General features: G+C 43.3%; 1 protein-coding gene across 1 annotated transcript in view; it reads left to right on the top strand.

Moving 5' to 3' along the window:
* LOC115098908 (ephrin type-B receptor 1) overlaps nucleotides 1–22,961 on the top strand; it is a 639,343-nt gene that overhangs the window by 605,069 nt on the left and 11,313 nt on the right. The window contains exons 12-13 of the mRNA XM_029616009.1: nucleotides 6,643–6,858; nucleotides 22,503–22,652. Of these exons, the coding sequence (XP_029471869.1) occupies nucleotides 6,643–6,858; nucleotides 22,503–22,652 (366 nt within the window). The remainder of the gene's footprint in view (nucleotides 1–6,642; nucleotides 6,859–22,502; nucleotides 22,653–22,961) is intronic.

The raw sequence follows: 22,961 nt of genomic DNA, 5'->3' as shown, positions 1-22,961 counted from the left end.
TAAAAAAATATGAGTCAGAAAAATCATAGTTTCCTTGTCCATTTTTTTCTCCTAATTGGTCTTCTTCCTTCTGCACCACCATCCAACCTCAACAAGCCATTGGCATGAAGGGTAGGGTAGTTGGAATGTAACTCCAGCATGTGCTTGCCAAAAATTGGAAAAGTCCCCAAGTTCAATACAATCTCCAAAATACAAGTCAAAAATATCAAATTGTATCTCCAAAACTCTCAAAGTTTCTTCATTCCTACTGATGTCTCTTCACCCTTGCTTTTAATTGGTTGCTTTGGCAAAACGATCACTGACCCAGCCCTTCTGGATACCAGGGGGACACCCTTCCTTCCAGACTAGCCAAGCTTCTCCAAATATCTTCCACCACAAAAATCTCACTTGATCCTCTTTCAGAGGCACTGACCATCAGGTGCTCCTACTCCTTCTCTCTTCTTCTCTCACCAATCTACTAAACCATTCTCTAGTTGCCTTCTCACTGAATCTGAGCATGCTTGGGGAGAGTTTTATAGCCCACTCATGCCTCCCACAAAAAGGTGGGGCTAAAGCTAGGGGAGGATTCTCAAAACCAAAAATCCCCTCCCCCTGCCTTTGGTGGAAAATTACTAGGGAAACTATTAGTGACAGGCAAAGCTGGGTCGCACATGGTTCAGTCCCGGGGCATACTCCCAACAGCTCTGGGGAGTGGAATTTCTGAAAGGGGGAAGGATAGACCTCCAGGGCCCAAAGCAATGGGAGTGAATCTCTTCTGTGGAGGTCACTCTCAGCAAGTGTAATAAAGCTGAAAACAAGCCCCAAATAACCAAATGAGACACTCTGAGTGGGCGTTCCAACTTAAGAACATAAGAACATGCCATACTGGGTTAGACCAAGGGTCCATCAAGCCCAGCATCCTGTTTCCAACAATGGCCAATCCAGGCCATAAGAACCTGGCAAGTACCCAAAAACGAAGTCTATTTCATGTTACAGTTGCTAGTAATAGCGGTGGTGATTATCTAACTTAAGCTGTACTGCTGCAGATCTTCAATAATCATGATCATTTGGCCCCATGCACACTCGTTCATTGATAGAACTGAGTTTCTCCAAATTCTCTTTATGCAGGCATCCCTCAGTATCTGAGGTCCTGAAATCATCTCACCCTCCAGGGCATGGAGAAGTTAAAATCTGAGGTGGGCCAGGGTTTCCTAGATGCAAACAGAAATCCCTTCCCAACAAATACCTAATATCCAAAAAAGTTAGCTGGTCAGATTTTAGCTGCATAAGTTGGGGGTTCTGGGACGAAACTGGGAGGAGCTGTTTTAGCCAATTAATTTATTTAGCTCTGATATTCAGAGTTAGCCAGATAGCTTATCCAGCTGTTTCCCACCTCCAACCTTCACAGCTCCCAGTCTTCCCTCTTGTCCCAGGGTGAAGACTTCATTGGAGCTCTTCAGATGAAAAATATTTATGTTTCCTCTCCAGATGGCCACATAAGATCTTCTCAGGAGAAGGCATTTCCAATTCTCCACTCAGTGGCAAAACACTTCATTTTTTTCCCCATTTGTAGACAAGAAGGGTAGCAGAGGAGCAACAAAACTTTCTCCCTAACTGAAAGGCAAAAGCTTTACAAAATGCAAAAATGGCTTCCCCTGTAGAGAGTCACCACTGACTATCCACTGGGTGTGAGATGGAGACAGCAGGCTTTCTCTACTTCTGTCTTTCTTCTCAGTGCAGGAACTTTTCCTTCTCTCAGCTGGGACTATGGATTCTTAAGAAAATTCCAAATATGAATTCCAAAAATGTCTTAACTCAATACTTGAGACTACCCTACCAGACAGGTTGTGCACTGGAAAGATATCGGCCTCCTTCCTGTTCTGTGTTATCAGGACAGAGAGGCCTAGCACCCAGGAAGAGGACAAAACACAGAAAGAGAACATCTCCTGTTCTTCCAAACTCTAACTCAAAATGCCACACGGATCACTGCAAAATCAGAACCTACCACTGCAATCACCACGCCGGGGTTTGCTGTAGCAAAGTGCCAAGCTCCCTTCCTGTATTCTCTAGCCAAGTTCTTAACTAGGACTTTCTAGCAGAGACCCCAAGGGGACCACCACATGTAGAAGATATGGAAAGATCTAAATGCAATACAGAATGGCAAATCAAAGATTAAAGACAGAGACAGTTAAAAATGACATAAAAAGACAGGAGAGGCAGAATAAATGACCAGGAAATAGAAAGGATTTGAAGTATGTATTTTATGAATAATTTGAATGCTTAGATCTGAATGTTTCTGTTTAACATTATGGTTGTATGAGTAAGTCATGTTGTTTTAATTTTTAGTGTTTTTGATTTTTTTTTTTATTGTAAACTGCTTTAAACATTGTCTATAGCACTATATAAACATTTTATATAAATAAATAAGTGTGTATGTGTGTAAGAGAGATAAAACAGTGTGTGTAGTGACAGATGATGTGCCATCCCAAGGAGGATTCTCCTGCTACCTGCACCTTTTGGGGGGAGAGTGAGAGAGGGAGGGAGGGAGAGCATGTGAAAGAGTATGCTTATGTGTGAGAAAGAGAAAGATGCTAAGCAGGCCCCAAGTAGGGGGCTGCTGCTGACTGCACATTCTGGGAGAGAGAGAGAGATGTATGAGAGAAAGAGAACATACATGTAGGAGAGCGAAAGGGCATGTATGTGTGGGCATATGTAAGTGAATATGTGTGTGTTGGAAAGTGTATATATGACAGAGACAATCTCAGGGTGACTGGAATTAAAAAGTTCCCAGTTTTGGAGAGCAGGGGATTTTTTGTCCTTATTTGTTTTAATTATTATGTGTTATTTGATGTGTCTGCTATTTTGAAATATTTTATTGGTGTTTGAGAAAACTTTTCAAAATTTATGTTATTTTCTTTTTATCAGCTGTTTTGAAATGTTTATTCTTTTTATAAGTATGATTTTACTATTATGATGTTGTATATTTCTTGATTTGATTGTTTGGTGATTTATGTGGAATGGTGATGTTTCTATTTTTCAGTTGGTGCACTGCCAGACTACAGAGTCTGGATTGTTGCAATTTCCAATTCAGTTTTTGTCTACAAATTTCTGTTTATACTTGATGGTGTCTTTATTCTGTACTTGGTGAGGGTCTGTTTATGTTCTGCATGTGCAACCTAGGTGAAGTATTCTTTTAATGTGTAGTTTCTTTGTAGGACTCTATAACTGCTTGGCTTGTTCTGTTTTCATAATAAGAGGTGTATTGATGTTTTAGGGCCTGGTATAATATTTGCAGTGTTACCTTTTCATAGATAGATTGTTACTGTTTGTGTGATGGCAATTAGTGCTGTTTTGGTATGGGAAGTTTACTATATTTTAATTGTAATTCACTTTTACAGGTGATTCATTGTCAATTTGTTCTCAGCATCAAATTAAAGTCAGCACAGTTTATAAATGTCTACAATACTGTAACCCAAAGGCAGTATATAAGTGGCCCTGTGCTGTTCTGTGCCATGTCTGGGTCCCTCAGCCAGCTGTGAGAGCACCTAGGATAATTGATGCACTCATAATAGTTCCATAACTTTGGGAGAAATGAGCAATGCACCCATGATGCACTTGAGCATACACAATTAATGGAATGAAGGTATCTGTGCAGATTATGCTCCATCATTTTTATGGTTCATGAATGCATCACTCATCATTAATGATCATTTTATCCATTTGGTGGATTGTTCATTGCCACTGACCTGAGGATGCTAGAATAGAAGGAATACAGGGACGAGAGAGAGAGAGAGGAGACAGGTTTAGGGGCAGTGGTGGCAAATTTATGCAAATGAGGGGAGGTGCGCCCAAGGCCTCAAAGGTCCAATCCTGTTTTGTGGAAAGGTTGGCAACCCTGAGGGGGGAGGGGGAGGAAAGGACCTATGAGCCTGTACCCTGGATTTCTGAAGTATCTAGCAATGCCCCAGCTTCTAACTTCAGCTCCTCCAAAGTACTCCTCGTAGGCTCCTCTGGTTCCCACCTCCAACCTCCCTAAGGGCACCCGTTTTTCTCCCCAGCATCCTGGAGGTGTGGGCCCTGGGTGTAGAGCCCTGATGCTCCCTCCTTCAGGGCTCCTCCCTAGAAACAGCCCTTTTTTTCTCTCTCTCTCTCTCTGAACTAACCGTTTTCAGTCGTCTTCCCTGAGGTTGTTTCAGCCTTTCCTACGGGTGGCCCTATCCTCCCTGGCCCCTACTGCACGGGGGTGGAGACTCCATCTCAGCTGCACTGCGGCGTCATTTTGTCTGGGGATGTTCGGAAGAGGATGAATTTGGGGGGGGGGGGCCCTTATAATTTTCTGGGTGGAATTAACTGCGTCTTTAAAAAGTGATTTCTGCAGGTACACTGAGAGAATATGATTTGGAAGGCTGCACCAAACAAACAAATGCAGGGAAAGGTTTTCATTTTCACAAAGTGACTTTCATCTCCAGAAGGGCACTCCAGCCACCATTATAATTACCCTTATCGCAACAACAAATTTTTATAACACTCCAGATGCTTCAAGAATGGTGTTACAAAGAAGAGGCTATGCATTATATACCTGGATGCAGCAGGAGAAGCATCTGCTACTGTGGTGCCAGCGAGGCACCATGCTATTAAACCAAGGCTGGCAGGAAAATGCTGCCTTGTTTTATAGAAGTCAATTTATGTCAGGGCACCCAGAGCCAGGGAAAATGTACTGTAGCTGTGAGGCAAAATAAGCTGAAATGACTGTTCTCAAGTTAAGATTGCCTAGCTCAGGTGGTTGGGAAAAGTAAAAGTGAGAAGAAGAGGACCGTACGCTTGTGTCCGCGCGTCGGAAAACGTTAAGCGTGGAAGATTGAAAGAGATGGGGGGGGGGGGGGCAGAGAGGCCAAAACACATGTGAAAAACGAATAAGCTGGAATATTGGGGGGGAAAGATGGAAAGTGGGGAAAAGATGAGAAGGTGGCAGAAGAGATCCAGTACGAAATTAGATTGTATTACACAGTAATGGAATGGTGCAGAGCAATAGGAGAGTGCATTTGTCGGCCCAAGACATTTTATGTGCCCCATGTGCCTGACTCAGCCTCCCAGCTACTGTGGAATAGTGCTAGCAATTCTCTCGCACTGTGCACTTCAGCCAAAGGTAAAGTTAATTAATCGGGGGGGAGGGGGGGGGAATCAAGCTTTAGAGAAAGATACAAGAGGCAAGCATACAGAGAGAGAGAGGGCCAAAGGCTTCTCGGTATTTCCAAAGCCAGGCAACAGGTAGCATATAAATCAGTGGAGCACAAAAATAGCATCGCTAATTGATGCATCGGCCACGTTGGAAAGTAGGTCATCGGGTTCAGCGCTGTGGAACTGAGCAGGACAATACTGAGCACATAGCGGGAGATGTGCACGGCGAGCTGCTTCTTATTGTCGTCGTTGCAACACCGGGGAAAGTTCAGGCGGAAGTACCGGGTCTTTGCCAGCAGGACTTAACACTGCTTATGTGTTTCAGAGCTTCGCCACTCGGTTACCTCAGTTTTCCCCCATTGGCATTCCTTCCCTCCTTTATTTGTTTTGTTAAACTTCCTCTCCTCTCCTTCCCTCCCTCTCCTTTTCCTTGCAAGAAGCTGCTGTTTTTCCTCACCCTGCCATCCTCTCCCCTCCTCTCTTTAATTATATTTCAGTGTGACTTTTCATTGTGGATCCGGCAGCACTGACTGAAACACAATGTACTGGGCGGATTCTGCTGAGCTTAGACGGCTCCGTATTCAGCCGCTGTGTGGCACGGCAAGTTAGCAAGACAAACTTATCCAGCTAACTTAGCCTATATACATTCAGCAGCTATCCGGATCTGCGAGGTGACCAGTCTTAGTCAGATAACTTATTTGACTAACTCTGAATAAAAGGAGTTAACCGGATAACTTATCTGGGTAATTCAGCTCCTCCCAGTTATGACCCCGGAATGTCCCTGACTTATCTGGCCAAATTTTAGACAGATAAAAAGTTATCCAGCTGGAATTTAGCCGGATAAGTACCCAAATATTCATTTATCCAGATAACGTCATAGTTATCCAACTAAATGCTTCTGAATATGGACCTCTGTGTTCAGCAGCTGACTGTCCCAGCCATTCCTTAAAATGACAGTACTAGCAAAACAACTTTTTTGTGTAATTCAACAGGTAGTGAAGTAAAATAAACACAGCATTCAAGCTGCCCCATTTTTCATTCTGCTTTTTGTCTGGGGGTAATTCCAAAAGGTTCCAGAGGACAGACCCAACTACACAACACACAAATGATTCTCTGAACTATGGCCATGTTGAGTGATTTATAGTTTTTCTGTTGTTTCATAGTTATCATCATCCCTTTTTAAATGAACAGGCTGCTTTTTAAAGCTGATTGTATAATATATCCTCCTTTATATATATGTTTTGGTATTTTCCATATAATATTTTTTACAATGTTAACATTTCCATACTATTTTTCTTGCCAATTTGGCACTTTTTAGCATGGCCACTCTTCTTTTTGCTCTCAATCTCTTCTTCCTGTGGTGTTTTGTTTTGCCTTTCCTGCATATTACTTCCAAGGTTCATGCACGCCTTCAGAGTAACCAAACAGGATGGAAATGGATACTTAGCAGGGTCCCTCACTTAGGGTTTCTTCCTTGATTTGCAGCAAAATGATGGTCAGTTCACAGTCATTCAGCTGGTGGGTATGATGAGGGGCATCGCGGCCGGAATGAAGTACCTCTCAGAAATGAACTACGTTCACCGAGACCTCGCTGCGAGGAACATCCTTGTGAACAGTAACCTGGTGTGCAAAGTGTCGGACTTCGGCCTCTCGCGCTACCTGCAGGACGATACCTCCGATCCCACTTACACCAGCTCCCTGGTGAGTATCATCACGTCCAGACGTTGCCCTCAAAACCTTGCTAATGTCGAGTGTCTCAAAGGAGCCCAGGGCGTCTGGAAAGTTACAGCTGAGGAAACCCTGTGGTGGAATAAGATGTAAGATGAGAGAGACTGCTAGCAGTTCCTTCAGTGAAAATGGGCTTGATTAATTTGTCAAAGGTTGGTTGGTTATTTATTTATTTATTTACCGTTGTATATTTGTGTAACCTTTTTTTCATGAATTTGCTATATTCCAAAGGGCAAAGGAATTTAGGGTTTCTGGGGCTGTCTTCACTATCCCCTTCCCCTCCATGCAATTCCCTAAGGAGTGGGTCCTTTCTACGGGGGTTGAAGGCAGTCCTTCTTGGCCCAGGCAGAGGTGTACTTTTCCCCCTATGTGTAATTCTCCCTGTGGACTTTGGTGATGCTGTGCTGCAGGGACAGATTAGCTGAGCACAGAACTGGACGTTTAAATAAACTTTACTTTTTTTTTGTAAAAAATTAAATAAATGTCCAATCATCAATAAAAGGATGGATTGTACAGCTGAAGGTCCATTCTCCTCTGTGTATGTGTTTATGGGCTCAGGTTCGTTGGGACCCTTCGCTGATAGGCCAGTGCAATCTTTGCACGCATTAAACGGACGCCCAGGACTGAGTGCCCACTCTCTTAACGCGCGCCGATCCACCTCTCCTGGGCACCTGGTTTAATATTTAAATGGGCTGCTGTGGTAAAAAGGAGGCACTAGAGAAAATTTGGCATCCCTAGTGCCTCCTTGGCAGCTGTCAGCGGGTTAGGAAAAAGGACGCTCAATTTTACGAACATCATTTTCCTAACCTGTGCACAGCCATGGGTTAGGAAAATGGATGCTGGTTAATTGAGCGTCTGCTTTCCTAACCTGACCGCTGGTGACACTTTAGGTTTTTTTGGGGGTTCTCCTTTTTTTTGGTTCCTCTGACTTAATATCGCCTCGATATTAAGTTGGAGGAACTACAGAAAAACAGTATTTTCTGCTTCACTGCAAACATTTGGGGCTCCTCAAGAATTAACAGCAGGCGTTAATTTTTTAGAGTAAAAATGTGTGCGTCAGGCACACATTTTTTTTTTGTTTGCCATCAGGATGAGCGCCATTAGCTTCACGCTGGTTTGGGCACACGTTTTGGACTCACTGATCCCCTTATTGCGTGAGGGGTTTTGGACACACGTCCAAGCGCCTGTAAAGCTGTGTGCTTGGCCGAGCGCGCTATATTGCTATATCGGCCTGTAAGTGTATAAGATGTCCAGCCTCTTGGAAAATTCCTATTCTGTGTGGGATCCCCTTAGAACATGGGAAAAAAAATCCTACCTGAGCCCACGGTTGTTTTAACTTTCGCCCAGCCTGCGCCTGCGCCCCCTTGGGGAGGGGGGGGGGGGGGAGAGATTCAGTGGTGGGTCTCAAATTTTGGTCTCCAAACTCAGTTCTGATGAACTTTTGGAGGAAAAGGTCTGTAGCGGACAGAGATCATACTGTACAGCCCTGTCTCCAAAGGAGAGAAGGGCTGTACAGTATGAATAGGATGCCCAATAAGGGACTCTCCGCCATCTCTATCTTACACACACATGCACACACACACATACACACACATGCACACACACACACACATGCACACACACATGCACACACATTTGTTGTGAGGCTTTTGCTGAGAATTTAGCACAAAGTCTACTGTAAAAAAAAAATGCCTCTATCTGCCACTGTACATGAAGTTCTTCATGCTGAGTTTAAATCTCCTATTTTACTAAGCCCCAAATTTTCTTCTCCATCTCGTGTAATTTTTTTTTTTAATTAATTATTTTTTTTGTGCAGTTGCTTCCTGCTGCAACTTTGTACTTCTACCAAATTTGGAAGCAGGGCTGGGGATCTGGTGCAACTACCCGTGGATTTTGTCCCTGGTTTTAAACCCCCTCACATTTAATTTGGTCTTTGCAGTGACCGTCCTGGGCAGGGAGCCATGCACCAGGGCTCCTTCTGGAACCCTGCAATCATGGGTCCTGAATATGGCCACTAAGTGTCACCCTTTGGCAAGTACCACGATACCCTCAACCCAAGAGGCTGGGAATGCTGCCTCGGCAGCATCCCGAGCTCATTTTACGGGGGAATTTTAAAACGCCGGCACATGCCAGTACTGGGAGATATGTGCGTGGCTGGGCTGCACGCGCGCTGACTGCATTTTCAGAGCGGTCTGGCCACACGCTTATCTCCCAGTACGCACGGAAGTGCCGAATTTTTAAAAAGGGGCGGGCCAGGGGGTGGTGTCTGGATGGGGCAGGGGCCGGCCGGGACAGTGCCATTAGGCGCTCTGACAGCTGGCCAGCGTGCGGCACTTAGTTCTGCTCTGGAGAGCATGTAAGTTCGAAAACAAAAAAAAGTAGGGTAGGTAGGTCGAGTTTAGGGGTTGGGTAGGAGAGGGGAAAACGGAGGAAGGATAGGTAGGGGGTTAGGGAACTGGGGATGCCTCCCCTTGCATGCAGTTTTATATTGGTACACATGTACGCACGGGCATTGGATTATATAACATGTGTGTGTTGACGCACGCATGTTATAAAATTGATGTGTCCATGTGCGCTTGTTAGGAACCGCGTGCACAGCCCTTTTAAACATTTCCCCTTAGTGAGTAGCATACCCAGTCTGGAGATTGAATCGGGAACCTGCTGTATGGTAGTTAATTTTAAAATGTTAATTTGCTCTTCACTCTAAATAATATATCTTTACTTGATTTCTCTTTTTGTCTTTGCCTCTTTAGTTTTTCCATGGTATATTCTAAAAACAATGATCTGCCATGCTGTATAGCTGAGCGTGAAGAATAAGTTGTGTAAGGGGCATTCTCAGTGTACAGCTATTAAAAATATTCATCTCACTGCTAACTTTTTTTTTTTCATTTTCATCCTCTCCTTTTTCTCCGAGAACAAGCAGGTGGGAGTCCTCACAAGTGGGTTACATTATCTGATGGAGACTGTACCAGTTTCTCACTCTCCTACTGTTTAAGGTTTTTCTGTGGCTTATTTTTAGCAGGATTAATTCATCATGGGGGCGCATGGCCTTTTTCCTACCCCTTCTAGTGTTTTGGGTAGATTTTTTAAAGTTTCCTTTCATCCTTGTGCCTGAGCACTATACCAGCTGGGTGCACTGAAGGGCATCGACTGCTCACGATCAGCAAATCATTCGATTTTGCTTTGTTGATTTTTCATCTACTTATGAATAAGGAAGCCAGGGGCTTCAAATGGTGCCCAGATATTCTGCAGATGGGGCACACATGCATCTCCTCAGAACATCAAGTCCCTCTCTTCTGTTCTAAGAAAGGGACACAAGGCAAGCTAACCTCGGACTCCTATGCCCTCGAATGGAGTGAGGGCCTGCTGTATGCATATCCTATAATTCTGCTCATCATGAAGACTTTGTTGGATGAGAGAAGACTAGAAGACTATGATTCTCATAGTCCCCTTTTAGTGAAGACAGGATTGGTTCCCACTCTGATCAGGCTGGGAAATTCCTCAGATCTCATCACTCATGATTGAGGGCAATTGCATCATCCCAACATCAGGTACCTGGCTCTCACAGCCTGGATGTTGAGAGGGTAACTCTTCAACCTTTGGATTTGTCAGAGGATGTGTCTCACATTCTCTTAACTTCAAGAAAGTAATCCATGAGGAAGTCCTTTTGAAATAAAATGGAGAAGATTAGCTATGTCATCTGAGCAGAAGCCCTTAGATCCTTTCTCCTGCTGCACACAAAAACTGCTTATGTTCTACATTTTCAGAGTAGGGTCTCAAGATCAACTCATTAAGAGTTCACCTCAGTACACTTGGCACCTATCATCAACATGTAGAAGGTAGACCCATCTCTGTACAGTCTTTGGTTGTCTGATTTATACAGGCTGGGCGAAATCTACTATCCGACCTCTTGCTGTATCTTGGGACTTCAATGAGGTTCTGACCCAGCTAATGAAAGCTGCCTTTGAGCCACTAGGCTCCTGTAACCTGAAGTACCTGACTTGGAAGGTTGATTTTTGTTGGCAGTCACTTCAGCACCCACGATAATTGGGCTTCAGGCTTTAGTAACCTATTCACCTTATCTCAAGGATTATCCTGATAGGATAGTTCTGCACACCCATCCTAAGTTTCTGCTTAAGGTGGTGTCTGAATTCTATCTTGATCAGTCAATTGTCCTTCCAACATTTTTTTCCAGGCCACGTCCACCAAGGTGAGCAAGAACTGTACAGTTTAGACTGCAAAAGAGCTTTGGCTTTTTACCTGGAGTGAACTGAAATCCATTGAAAATCCACTCAGCTTTTTGTTTTTTAACACCAACAAACTGGGGATTGCAGTTGCCAAACAGACTTTATCCAATTGGCTAACAGATTGCTTCTTTTTCTTTTATGTCAAGCCTGAATCTGGTGGGTCATGTCAAGGTTCAAGTATCAGAGCCATGGCAGCATTGGTTGCCCACCTAAGATCAGTCTCCATGGAGTAAATCGGCAAAGCTACGATGTGGAGTTCTCTCCCCATTCGCATCACACTACTATTTGGACAGCAACTCCCAAGGCGACAGTAGCTTCAGCCAGTCTGTCCTGCAGAATCTTTTCGAAATATAGAACCCTACATCTCTCCTGGGGCCCTTTGTTTTGGTTCCAGTCTGCCCTTCCTAGGGAAAATATAGAAGAAAAAAAGGCCTGTTGCCATCAAAAAGTGTTGTGTTCTGCCCATTGGCACTGTTTTGTTTCCCCTTTTATCATCCGGGGCAGCCTGTAGCTAGGGATTCCCCTTTTGTGAGGACTGCCATCCTGCTTGTCCTCAGAAAAAGCAGTTACTTTCCTGTATTCTCTGAGGATAGCAGGATGTCAAGATTCATGAAATCTGCCCGCCTCACCTTGGAGTTGGCTTCTTCTGTTTTAAATTAAGGAATAAGACTGAAGGGGCCCCCATGTGGATGCATAGTATGTTGGCATGCTGTGCACATCTAGTGAGGCACAGTCAAAAGTTCTAGAAACTTTGACATAAAAATTGTGGGCCAGATTTCAACAGGTGATATCACCCACTTGTGAGGAGTGATATCCTGCTGTCCTGGAAGAAAGCAATTCTGATTTGTTTCCTTTCCCCATTTCCCTCTACTGCTTTTCTCTCCTGTTATACCTTTTTTGACTTTTACTCTCCTATATTCATTGATTTATCTTGAATTTTCTCTGTTACTCTGCCACTTTTTTTGTGTTCATGTTCTTTTTCTTTCTTTCATCCTTCCTCATTCTTTTTCCCTGCCTCTTGATGGTTTTATGTTTTCCTAGATTTCTGTCCTTTCTTCCCTTTTACATAGAAACATGAAAGCAGAAAAAGACCATATGGCCTATAGTCTGCCCATCTCTACAATCCCTAGCACTCCTTCAGAGATCCCGCGTGTTTGTCCCATGCTTTCATGCATTCAGATACTGAACTTGTCTTCATCACCTCCATTGGAAGGCTCTTCCATACATCCACACCCTCTCTGTAAAGAAATATTTCCCTAGATTACTCATGAGTATATCCCTTTTCATCCTCATCCCATAAGCCACTTTTCTGTGGAAATGGTCCACCTCCTGTGCATTGAGGTATTTAAATGTTTCAAACTTATCTCCCCATCCTGCCTTTCCTCTAGGAGGGTATAAATGTTTAGATCTTTACATCTGCACCCACATGCTTTACAATGAAGACCACTGACTATTTTAATAGCCACATGCTGGACTGACCCCATCCAGTTTATATCCTTTTGAAGGTACAGTCTACAGAATTGTACACAGTATTCCAAATGAGATCTCACCAGGGACTTATACTGGTGCAATATTACCTCCTATATTATGCTGACTATTCCTTTACTTATAAGGCTTTTACTGTTGCCTTATCCACTTTTTTGGCCACCTTGACATCATCAGATATGATCACTCCCAGGTCCTGCTCTGATTCATGCATAGAAGAATTTCACCTCCTATACTTTACACTCCCTTGGGTTTTTGTAGCCCAAATGCATGATGCATTTTTTAGCATTAAGAAATTGCCATACTGGGTCAGACCAAGGTCCATCAAGCCCAGCATCCTGTTTCCAACAGTGGCCAATACAGGCTACAAGTACCTGGCAAGTACCCAAAAACTAAGTATATCCCATGCTTCTGATGCTAGTAATAGCAGTGACTATTTTCTAAGTCAACTTGATTAATAGCAGGTAATGGACTTCTCCTCCAAAAACTTATCCATTCCTTTTTTAAACCCAGCTACACTAACTGCACTAACCATATCCTCTGGCAACAAATTCCAGAGTTTAATTGTGCGTTGAGTGAAAAAGAATTTTCTCTGATCAGTTTTAAATGTGCTACATGCTAACTTCATGGAGTGCCCCCTAGTCCTTTTATTATCCGAAAGAGTAAATAACCAATTCACATTTACCTGTTCTAGACCTCTCATGATTTTAAACACCTCTATCATATCCCGTCTCAGCTGTCTCTTCTCCAAACTGAACAGCCCTAACCTCTTTAGTCTTTTCTCATAGGGGTGCTGTTCCATCCCCTTTATCATTTTGGTTGCCCTTCTCTGTATCTTTTCCATTGCAACTATATCTTTTATGAGATGCGGCAATGAATTGTACACGGTATTCAAGGTGCGGTCTCACCATGGAGCAATACAGAGGCATTATGACATTTTCCATTTTATTCACCATTCCTAATAATTCCTAACATTCTCTTTGCTTTTTTGACTGCCACAAGACTCCAGACCATTCCTAAAGTTTTGCTAGATCTTCCTCATGTTTTTCATACCTTTCTGGGTATCTGCTCTATTACAGATTTTGGTATCATCTGTAAAATGGCAAAACTTTCTCATAAGAACATAAGATATGCCATACTGGGTCAAACACAGGGTCCATCAAGCCCAGCATCCTATATCCAACAGTGGCAATCCAAGTCACAAGTACCTGGCAAGTACCCAAACATAAAATAGATCCCAAGCTACTATTGCTTAATAGCAGTTTATAGATTTTTTCATCTAGGAACTTATCCAAACCTTTTTTAAAACCAATTATACTAACTGCTGTAACCACATACTCCGGCAATGAATTCTAGAGCTTAACTATGCATTGAGTAAAACAGAATTTTCTCCGATATGTTTAAATGAGCTATTTGCTAACTTCATGCAGTGTCCCCTAGTCCTTTTATTAAATGAGAGAGTAAATAACCGTTTTACATTAACTTGTTCAAGTCCTTTCATGATTTTGTAGACCTCAATCATATCCTCCCTCAGTTGTTTCTTCAAGTTGAACAGTCCTAACCTCTTTAGTCTTTCCTCATAGGGGAGCTGTTCCATGTCCCTTATCATTTTGGTCACCCTTCTCTGTACTCTTTCTAGTGCAACTATGTCTTTTTTGAGATGCGGTGACCAGAATTGCACACAGTACTCAAGATGCGGTCTCACCATGGAGCGATACAGAGGCATTTTGACATTTTCCATTTTATTCACTGTTCCCTTCCTAATAATTCCCAATATTCTGTTTGCTTTTTTTTTTGACCACCATAGCACACTGGGCCGACGATTTCAATTTATTATCCACTATGATACCTAGGTCTTTTTCCTGGGAGGTAACTCCTAAGATGGAACCTCACATCTCAATAGTCCTTCTGCAATATTGCTTAGAAAAATGTTGAAAAGAATTGATCCAAGGACTGATCCCTGCAGCACACATCTAGTAATACTTCTCTCTTCAGAGTGAACTACATTTACCACTACCTTTTGTCACTCAAACAGTTTCTAACCCAGTCAGCCACTTTAGGTCCCATACCAAAGCCACACAGTTTATTTATAAGTTACCAATATGGAACTGTGCCAAATAGGGATGTGAATCGTGTGCCCGATCGTTTTAACGATCGGGTTTGGCTGGGGGGGGGGGGGGGGGAATCTGATCGTTATGAGATGTGAATTGGAATCGGTTCCGATTCCAATTCACATCACTAATTTTTTTTAGTGAGGCCCGTGCCGATTAAAAAACCCCCCATCTGACCCTTTAAAATTACCCCCGTAGCCTCCCCCACTCTCCTGACCCCCCCAAAAACTTTTTACACATACCTGGTGGTCCAGGGGGGCCGCGGGCAGCGATCTCCTGTTCCCACGCTATCAGCTGCGCTAAACAAAATGGCGCCGATGGCCCTTTGCCCTTACCATGTGACAGGGTAAAGGTAGCGCCGGCGCCATTTTGAATATTGGCAATACGGCCCGCGTGCAGGAGATCACTCCCGGACCCCCGCTGGACCCCCAGGGACTTTTGGCCAGCTTGGGGGGGCCTCCTGACCCCCCACAAGACTTGCCAAAAGTCCAGCGGGGGTCCGGGAGCGACCTCCTGCACTCCGGCCGTATTGCCAGTACTCAAAATGGCGCCGGCGCTACCTTTGCCCTCACTATGTCATAGGGGCCGACGGTCAGTCAGGAGGCACCCCCAAGCTGGCCAAAAGTGCCTGGGGGTCCAGCGGGGGTCCGGGAGCGACCTCCTGCACGCGGGCCGTATAGTCAATATTCAAAATGGCGCCGGCGCTACCTTTGCCGTCACATGTCACGGCGCCATTTGTTTTAGTGCAGCTGATAGCGTGGGAACGGGAGATCGCTGCCCGCGGTCCCCCTGGACCACCAGGTATGTGTAAAAAGTTTTTGGGGGGTGTCGGGCGAGTGGGGGAGGCTAAGGGGGTAATTTAAAAGGGTCGGGTGGGGTTTTTTTTTTATCGGGCCATCGGCGCCATTTATATTAGTGGCAGCCAAAATGGCGCCGATGGCCCGAGAGCGGGAGATCGCGCCGGGACCCCCCCACTGGACCACCAGGTAATTTAAAACATGTTGGGGGGGGTTCGGAAGGGTGGGGGATTTGTTTTAAAGGGTCGGGGTGGGTTTTAGGGTTGTTTTGGTGTGCCGGTTTTCCCGCCCTCCCCCCTCCCCCGATTTACGATTTTTCACGATAAATCGGGGGAATTTCTATTGTATCGCGACTCTAACGATTTTTGATGATTTAAAATATATCTGATGATTTTTTAAATTGTCAAAAAACGATTCACATCCCTACTAGTGCCAAAAGCCTTAATGAAACCCAAGTTCACTGCATCTGTTTGTCCTGATCCAACTCTCTAGTCACCGAATCAAATAAATTCATCAGATTCTTCTAACAAGACCTTCAGGTCTTTTTCTCCCTGTCTTTATCTTTTCTCTCCTTTTGTCGCTCCTCTTTTCTGCTGACCTATTTTAAAATGAAAATTTATCACACACTGTAGCTGAATTAGAGAAAGGGGCTGGAGCTGGGAGGGTGCGGGGAGCTAGGAGGTTTAACTGCTATTTGTTGCGTTTTAATTGCGGCCACTGTTCATCTCTGTCTTCCTTTTGCCTGCTTTCTCTGATCAAAGTGCTGCTGTGCTTGGTAATCTGAAGTGTTCCTATTGTAGTTATCCCTTGTACAAACCAGGAAGAAATCTGGTAGCAGTGTAGCAACTTCCATAGTTCAAAGCACCCTCATGAACACAAAGTCAGTGCCCAACCTGTGCCCGCTGTGACACAGCAGAGAAAGGAGGAGGTAACCCACAGAAACTCACATGCACAGCAAAGTGGTGAAAACAGCAGTTGGGCTTAGACAATCTCTTAGATGTTTATTTATTTAAAAGAATTTCTAGACCGCCTCAATGTAGCAAAGGAATGCCTGAAGCGGTGTATAACAGAACGTCTTCCGTGCATCGCACAAAAACATTGCAATAATTAATAAAGGACATCTGGCTATGAATTGAGTGAAGGGAATTTCATGAAATAGAATTTTAAAATTACATTATGATTAGGTTTTAAGCAAACTATTACATTTAAAAAAAAAAGAAAAATAAAATACCCAGAATTATCATTGACACAGTACTTATTTCAAGTATGAGTTCATTAGTTGTAAGATTTTTTTTTATCTAACAAATATTAAATATGAAGATTTAGGATGCAATTAGCATTATTCTCATTAAGAAAGAATACAAATTATGAAGAGTTGTGACAAGATAATAGTACGTATTTTAAATGCATTTTCTGGAATTTTAAGAGTGAATGACCCTCTGCCACCTCCAACTCCTTAGATTCATAAAAAAGTGTTAATAATGCATTGATAATGCCTGCGTTAAGAAAAAAGGGTGTGTTTATGGAAATTTTACAATCACTGCACCACATGGTAACTTATTGCTTTGCATTGGTACTATTGTGTGGTATAGTAAACTTAGCATACCCTGTGATAATCCCTATTTTTACTTCTTGTGCTAAGGAAGGAGGGAGACTGAGAGAAACTATCTAGAAGGCTTTTATAGAAGTTAAGTATTTCTCTCTCTATAGGAGGGCCATCTAATAGGTCGAGGTGAGGTGTTGGTGGTGGTTTAGGGATTAGGGGCCAGTTTCGCATGAAAAATGAGATGTACGAACAACACAGTACACTTTGGTGAAGATTTGACGTCATTTGGAGTGAGAAAGGTCAACAAAGATGAAATTTTGTACTATGTTCTCTCACTCTAGCTTGATGGACTCTAGGGTGAGATAACATATTACAAAATTTCATCTTTGTGAGACTTTCCTCACTCCAAATGACATCAAATCTTCACCACTGTGTACTGTGCTATTCGTACATCTCACTGTACATGCAAAACTGGCCCTAAACCACCACCAATACCGCACCTCAACCTGTTAGATGACCCTCCTATAGAGATATAAATAGGTGCACACAGTGAGGCTCTCTCTCTCTCTCTCTCCCTCCAACCCCCAACCCAGAAATGGTCAAAATACAATTCCAAAAATTTTATTGTGAATTATAATATGGCCATGTTGCACAGCCTATTGCCAGGAAAAAAGGTGTTATTTCCGTTTTAAAACCATGTGATAGCATGTGTTTTGCTATTGCACAGTGCGATATTACCCCTCATTTAAGTAAGTCCCACCGAAGCTTGACCCTGACCCTCCCAAAAATTAGCATTTGCGCTGTACGTTACAATTCTTTTCACATGCGTTTTGGCATTAACGCATGCGTTAACGCTTTATCGTATGCGTTAATGCCATAACGCATATGCAGAATGTTAAGAACCAAGGCTCTGATTTACTAAGCTTTCTTTCCTATAGGCACAGAATGGGAGAAAAGCCTTAATGAATCACATTCTAAGCTCCTTGCATTTTCCCTTCATTTCTAACAATTTCCACTGTCTCCATCACAATGAATGATACAGTCCCTACATTGAAATTACATTTGACTCCCTCTCTTTTACCCCATATCCACACTATTAGATATACTGTAACTACTGCAACAGTGGCTCCCAAACTTGCCCTGGGGGAACCCCCAGCCAGTCAGATTTTCAGATATCCATGATGATATGCATGAGGTAGACTGGCATGCACTGCCTTCACTGCATGTACATTTATCTCATGCATATTCATTGTGGATATCCTGACAACATGATTGGTTGGGAGTTCTCCAGAACAGGTTTAGGAACCACTGTACTACAATCTATCATTTCTATAGGGCTCCTAGTTGTATACAGCAGGGATGTGCAGAGCAAAATTTTATGTTCATATTTCTTATGTCCGAAAGGGGGTCCCACTTGCGGCCAATATGGACATTAAAAAAATCCAATGAGTTGGGTATATGTACATATGTGCAAAAAAAAAAATTTAAACCCCCTCACCCTCCTTAATCCCCCCCCCAGACTTACCACAACTCCCTGGTGATCGAGCGAGGAGTGAGGACGTCATTTCTGCAATCCTTGGCGAGAAGCATGTGACGGCGGCACGTCGAGTGACGCGGCGTCACGTGATTCCCGGCGAGTTCGCGCCGGACGGCTCGTTCGGCCCAAAAAGAACTTTTGGCCAGCTTGGGGGGGTCAGGAGGCCCCCCCAAGCTGGCCAAAAGTTCTTTTTGGGCCGAACGAGCCGTCCGGCGCGAACTTGCCGGGAATCACGTGACGTCGCGTCTGAGTGACGCGGCGCCACGTGATTCCCGGCTCGTTCGCGCCGGACGGCTCGTTCGGCCCAAAAAGAACGAGCCGTCCGGCGCGAACGAGCCGGGAATCACGTGACGCCGGCGTCACTCGACGTGCCGCCGACGTCACATGCTTCTCGCCAAGGATTGCAGAAATGGCGTCCTCACTCCTCGCTCCATCACCAGGGAGTTGTGGTAAGTCGGGGGGGGGGGGATTAAGGAGGGTGAGGGGGTTTATATTTTTATTTTGGCCTCAACAATCGCGATTTCCCACATATCGAACATATCTATGTTCGATATGTGGGAAATCCGATCGTTTATGTCGAATCAATTTTTTAAGTTAAAAAAAAATATGAGTTGCGTTTTACTAATGCGGTCAATCCGAATGCACACCCCTAGTATACAGCACTGTACAGCTACACATCAGAGACAGTCTTCGCTCTTATGATCTTACAGTCTGGTCAAGACACACAGACAAAACAAATAAGAGACTTCAAGAAATGTATTTGTTTTAGAAATTGTAGCTCAAATCAACAAGGCTATGATCAGTGACAGCCAGGTTTAAGACTGAAAAGCAACCTCACAAAGGTGGATTTCAAAGTGAGGTTTAAATATGGCCGGAGCATGATGCATCAGCTCAGGCAGTCTGTTCCCGGATACGATGCAGCAAGACAGAAAGTGTGGAGTCATGAATTAGCAATGCAGGAGGAGGCCACAGACAAGAGCAACTTACCTGATGAACAAAGGCATTGGGGAGGGGTGTAGGGGGAGATAAGACAGGAGAGGTAATGAGCAACTGCAGAATAAAGGTACTTGTAGGAAAGTAGAAGATGGGGGAGCCAATGCAGTGACTTCAGAAGAGCGGTTACATGGTTGTAACGACACTGGAGGAAGACAGATCATGCAGCTGAATTTTGAATAGACTGCAATGAAGATAGTCAAGATCTATCCTTTCCTGACTAACTCCATGTTCACAGCCCTAATCATTTCTTGTCTTCACTATTGCAGCTGCCTCCTTTCTGTCCTTCCTGTCACATTTAACAGGAATGTAGCAGCAGTAATTATCTGAATCTCTTGCGAAATCCATCTCTGCTTCCCCTGTCCTTCAAATATCTTCAGACTACTAATCTACTTTCATATTAAATTCAAACGTTCTTCTCCCCCCCTTTGTATCTCAGCTCACGTTTCTCAGTAGATGATTTCCCACAATTCCCAACTCAGCTTGGGCCTCTTTGTCTCCTCAATAACTTCTGCGCTGCAAGCCTTTTCCCCTCCTTATCTTCTTATGGAGCTTGAACCCCATGAAATACATGAGGGCCTTTTCTTACCTTCAAGTCCTGCCTTATCGCCCCTTACCCTGCTTGTGATCTGCCACCAAATCTTTCCTGAAATTCTCTCCTTGTTTGTCGCTCTTTTTCTCAAAGAAAAAGACCATTCATCCCATCCAGTGTCCCCAGTTATTTCTGTCCCATCTGCTGGCACATGAACACATATAAGATATCACTCCATACCCAGGATACTTTTTGTCATTTATTTTATTATTTATTTATTTAAATGTGTTTGTATACCGTCTTTACAAACAGTGTTTAATCAAAACAGTTTACATAACTTTTTGTCATCATCTTCATCTCTGCTCTGCCATCTTGGGCAGATAAGCATACAAAATCCCCAATTTAGTTCATATTTTTAAGTATTTTAGCTCAGTAAACCGGAGTATTCAGAACTAAATGTGCCATTTTTTGTTTTTAAATTTTAAATACCACCAGTAGTCATAAACTGCCTGCAGTATGTGACATCCTGCACCATTTTGTCCTGGGTCGCCATGGAAACTCGCAGATGACTTCATCAAGGTCAGCGAGCCACAGAGGATGGTCACAGCAACCCCTGTAAAATCCATGGCGCTATCACAGAAGCCAGTGCTGTATTTAAAATTGTCATAGTAAAATATTGTAATGGCACTTTTGCAGGTTATATTTTTTCTAAATTTATGGAAGCTAGATTTTTTTTTTTTAAAGAAAGATATTCAATTAGACAGGCTAATTTTTAGGTCAGTTTCTTCAGCTTATTGCTAAGCATTCAAAATTTCATACATTTAGGCAGGGCAAAATAAGTGTCTTACTTGTCCCATGTGCCTGAAAAAAGGAGGAATTTTGGAGGCTTTCCGATGACATGACAAGCAGAATATATTAGGGAAGAATTAAAACCAGCAAAGAATTTTTACTGTGACACACATGATGCTTTCATTGAGAAATGTTATTCTGTATGGTGATTTGCTAGTCTTTTTTTTTTTTTTAATTTAATTTTCAGGTGCTTAATAAGGTCAGAGGTAAAAATATGACTGTAAACTCTACTCTAAATCTGTTGATAGCATCTCACTGTTTAGAGAGACACCGCATGGTTTCTGCAATATTGTGGACCAAGAAAGTTAGCATGCATTGTTGAGACTTAGAGATGAAGAGATGGATATTCAGAGCCATTTATCTGGATAACTTTTGAGTTACCTGGATAAATGTCAGCTTTCGAATATCAGCAGAATTTATCTGGCTAAAATGTATCTGAATAATTGAGAGGTATTTTGGGGGGTGTTCCAGGACTTGGGCTAACTGAATAATTTATTTGGCTAACTCTGAAAAGAAAGGCTCCTTGAAAAAGCTTGCCCTCCCCTTCACATCTCCTGCCTGTCAAGCCAACCCTAACCCTCACACTGCACCCAGAAGGCCCCCCAAATACCTTTCTGTGGTTGGGAGCTCAGAATAATCGTCTGGTTCCTGGTGCATCTGGCATAGCTCTGACAGCAACTCTCATAGCGCAAGAGCGTTGTTGTCAAAGTAACTTATGTGCCAGGAGCTGGATAATTGTTCTGAGCTGTCAACCGCGTAAAGGATTTGAGGGATTCCATATAGGGTGGGGGGATTAGGGTTGAGTTGATGGGACAGAGGGTTGAATGAACAGCAAAGCCTTCATTTTTTATTATATTTTGACAATTCGAGGTGGAGGGGAAGGGTGGGCTTCTGTGGGGACCTTCATTTTTATTATAATTTGAAAATATTTGTCAGGGAAGGGGTGGGTTTTTGGGTCCATAGGTCTGCAAAGATTTCTAACTATTTTGTGGGGCTCGGAGCTTGAGGGGATTGGCTGGCAGGGCCAATCTTTTATTTACTGGGATGGGGGCATGGGTGGGGGGGGGGGGGGGGTTGGAGGGATGGAGTTGGTAGGCCTGCTCTTTTTTTATTTTATAACTGAGAATCGCTGCTTAACCAGCTGTATTCTTTGAAAATAACCGGTTAAGGTTAAAGTTATTTGGTAATATGTTCCCGGATAACAGTAAAATTCAAATATAGCTGGTTGTGTTTCAAAGTTATCTGGCTAGCTTTTCCTGGATAACTAGGATATTTATCCCACTGAATATCCCTGATAACATATTCTTTTCAGGATTTTTATTTATTTATTTTTTTTAAATTGATCTTAAACTGTCCAGGGATCCTCTTTCTGCTCCAATGATCCTATACCTACAGTGATCTTACTGCCAGAACTGGATAGTGACCGATTCTCTTTTTTGGAAAGAGTGATGGGGGTTTTTAGTGAAAGATAAATAGATTTTTTCATCAGAACTTTTTTCTTTTTTTTTTTTTCTTTCTAGGGTGGGAAGATCCCAGTGAGGTGGACAGCTCCGGAGGCTATTGCCTATCGCAAGTTCACCTCCGCCAGCGACGTCTGGAGTTATGGTATTGTCATGTGGGAAGTGATGTCCTTTGGAGAAAGGCCTTACTGGGACATGTCCAACCAAGATGTAAGGACTGAATCCTTTAAAGTCTGAACAATGTATAATAATTTTAAGTTCTGCTTCCAGCCTCTCCACCACTGAATTCTTTGATTGACTCTGAGGGAGGACTGCCAGTGGGAGTCATTGTAAGGAGTGTTATGACAGGAGCTCATAATTACTGTTGTCAAGGGTCAGGTTTAAAATATGGGCACTAATAGGCACATGGAGTGGAGAGGGAAAAGAGTCCAAAAATTCATGAAGGTTGTGAGGGAAGGGATCTTCCCCCTCCCATATTACCACAATTAATTGTATTTATTGTATTTATTTATTTATTTT

This window comes from Rhinatrema bivittatum, chromosome 9 (genome assembly GCF_901001135.1).
Source record: "Rhinatrema bivittatum chromosome 9, aRhiBiv1.1, whole genome shotgun sequence".
Lineage (NCBI taxonomy): Eukaryota > Metazoa > Chordata > Amphibia > Gymnophiona > Rhinatrematidae > Rhinatrema > Rhinatrema bivittatum.
The sequence above is the reverse complement of the archived record's forward strand: the minus strand, read 5'-3'. Positions and strand labels throughout refer to the sequence as shown.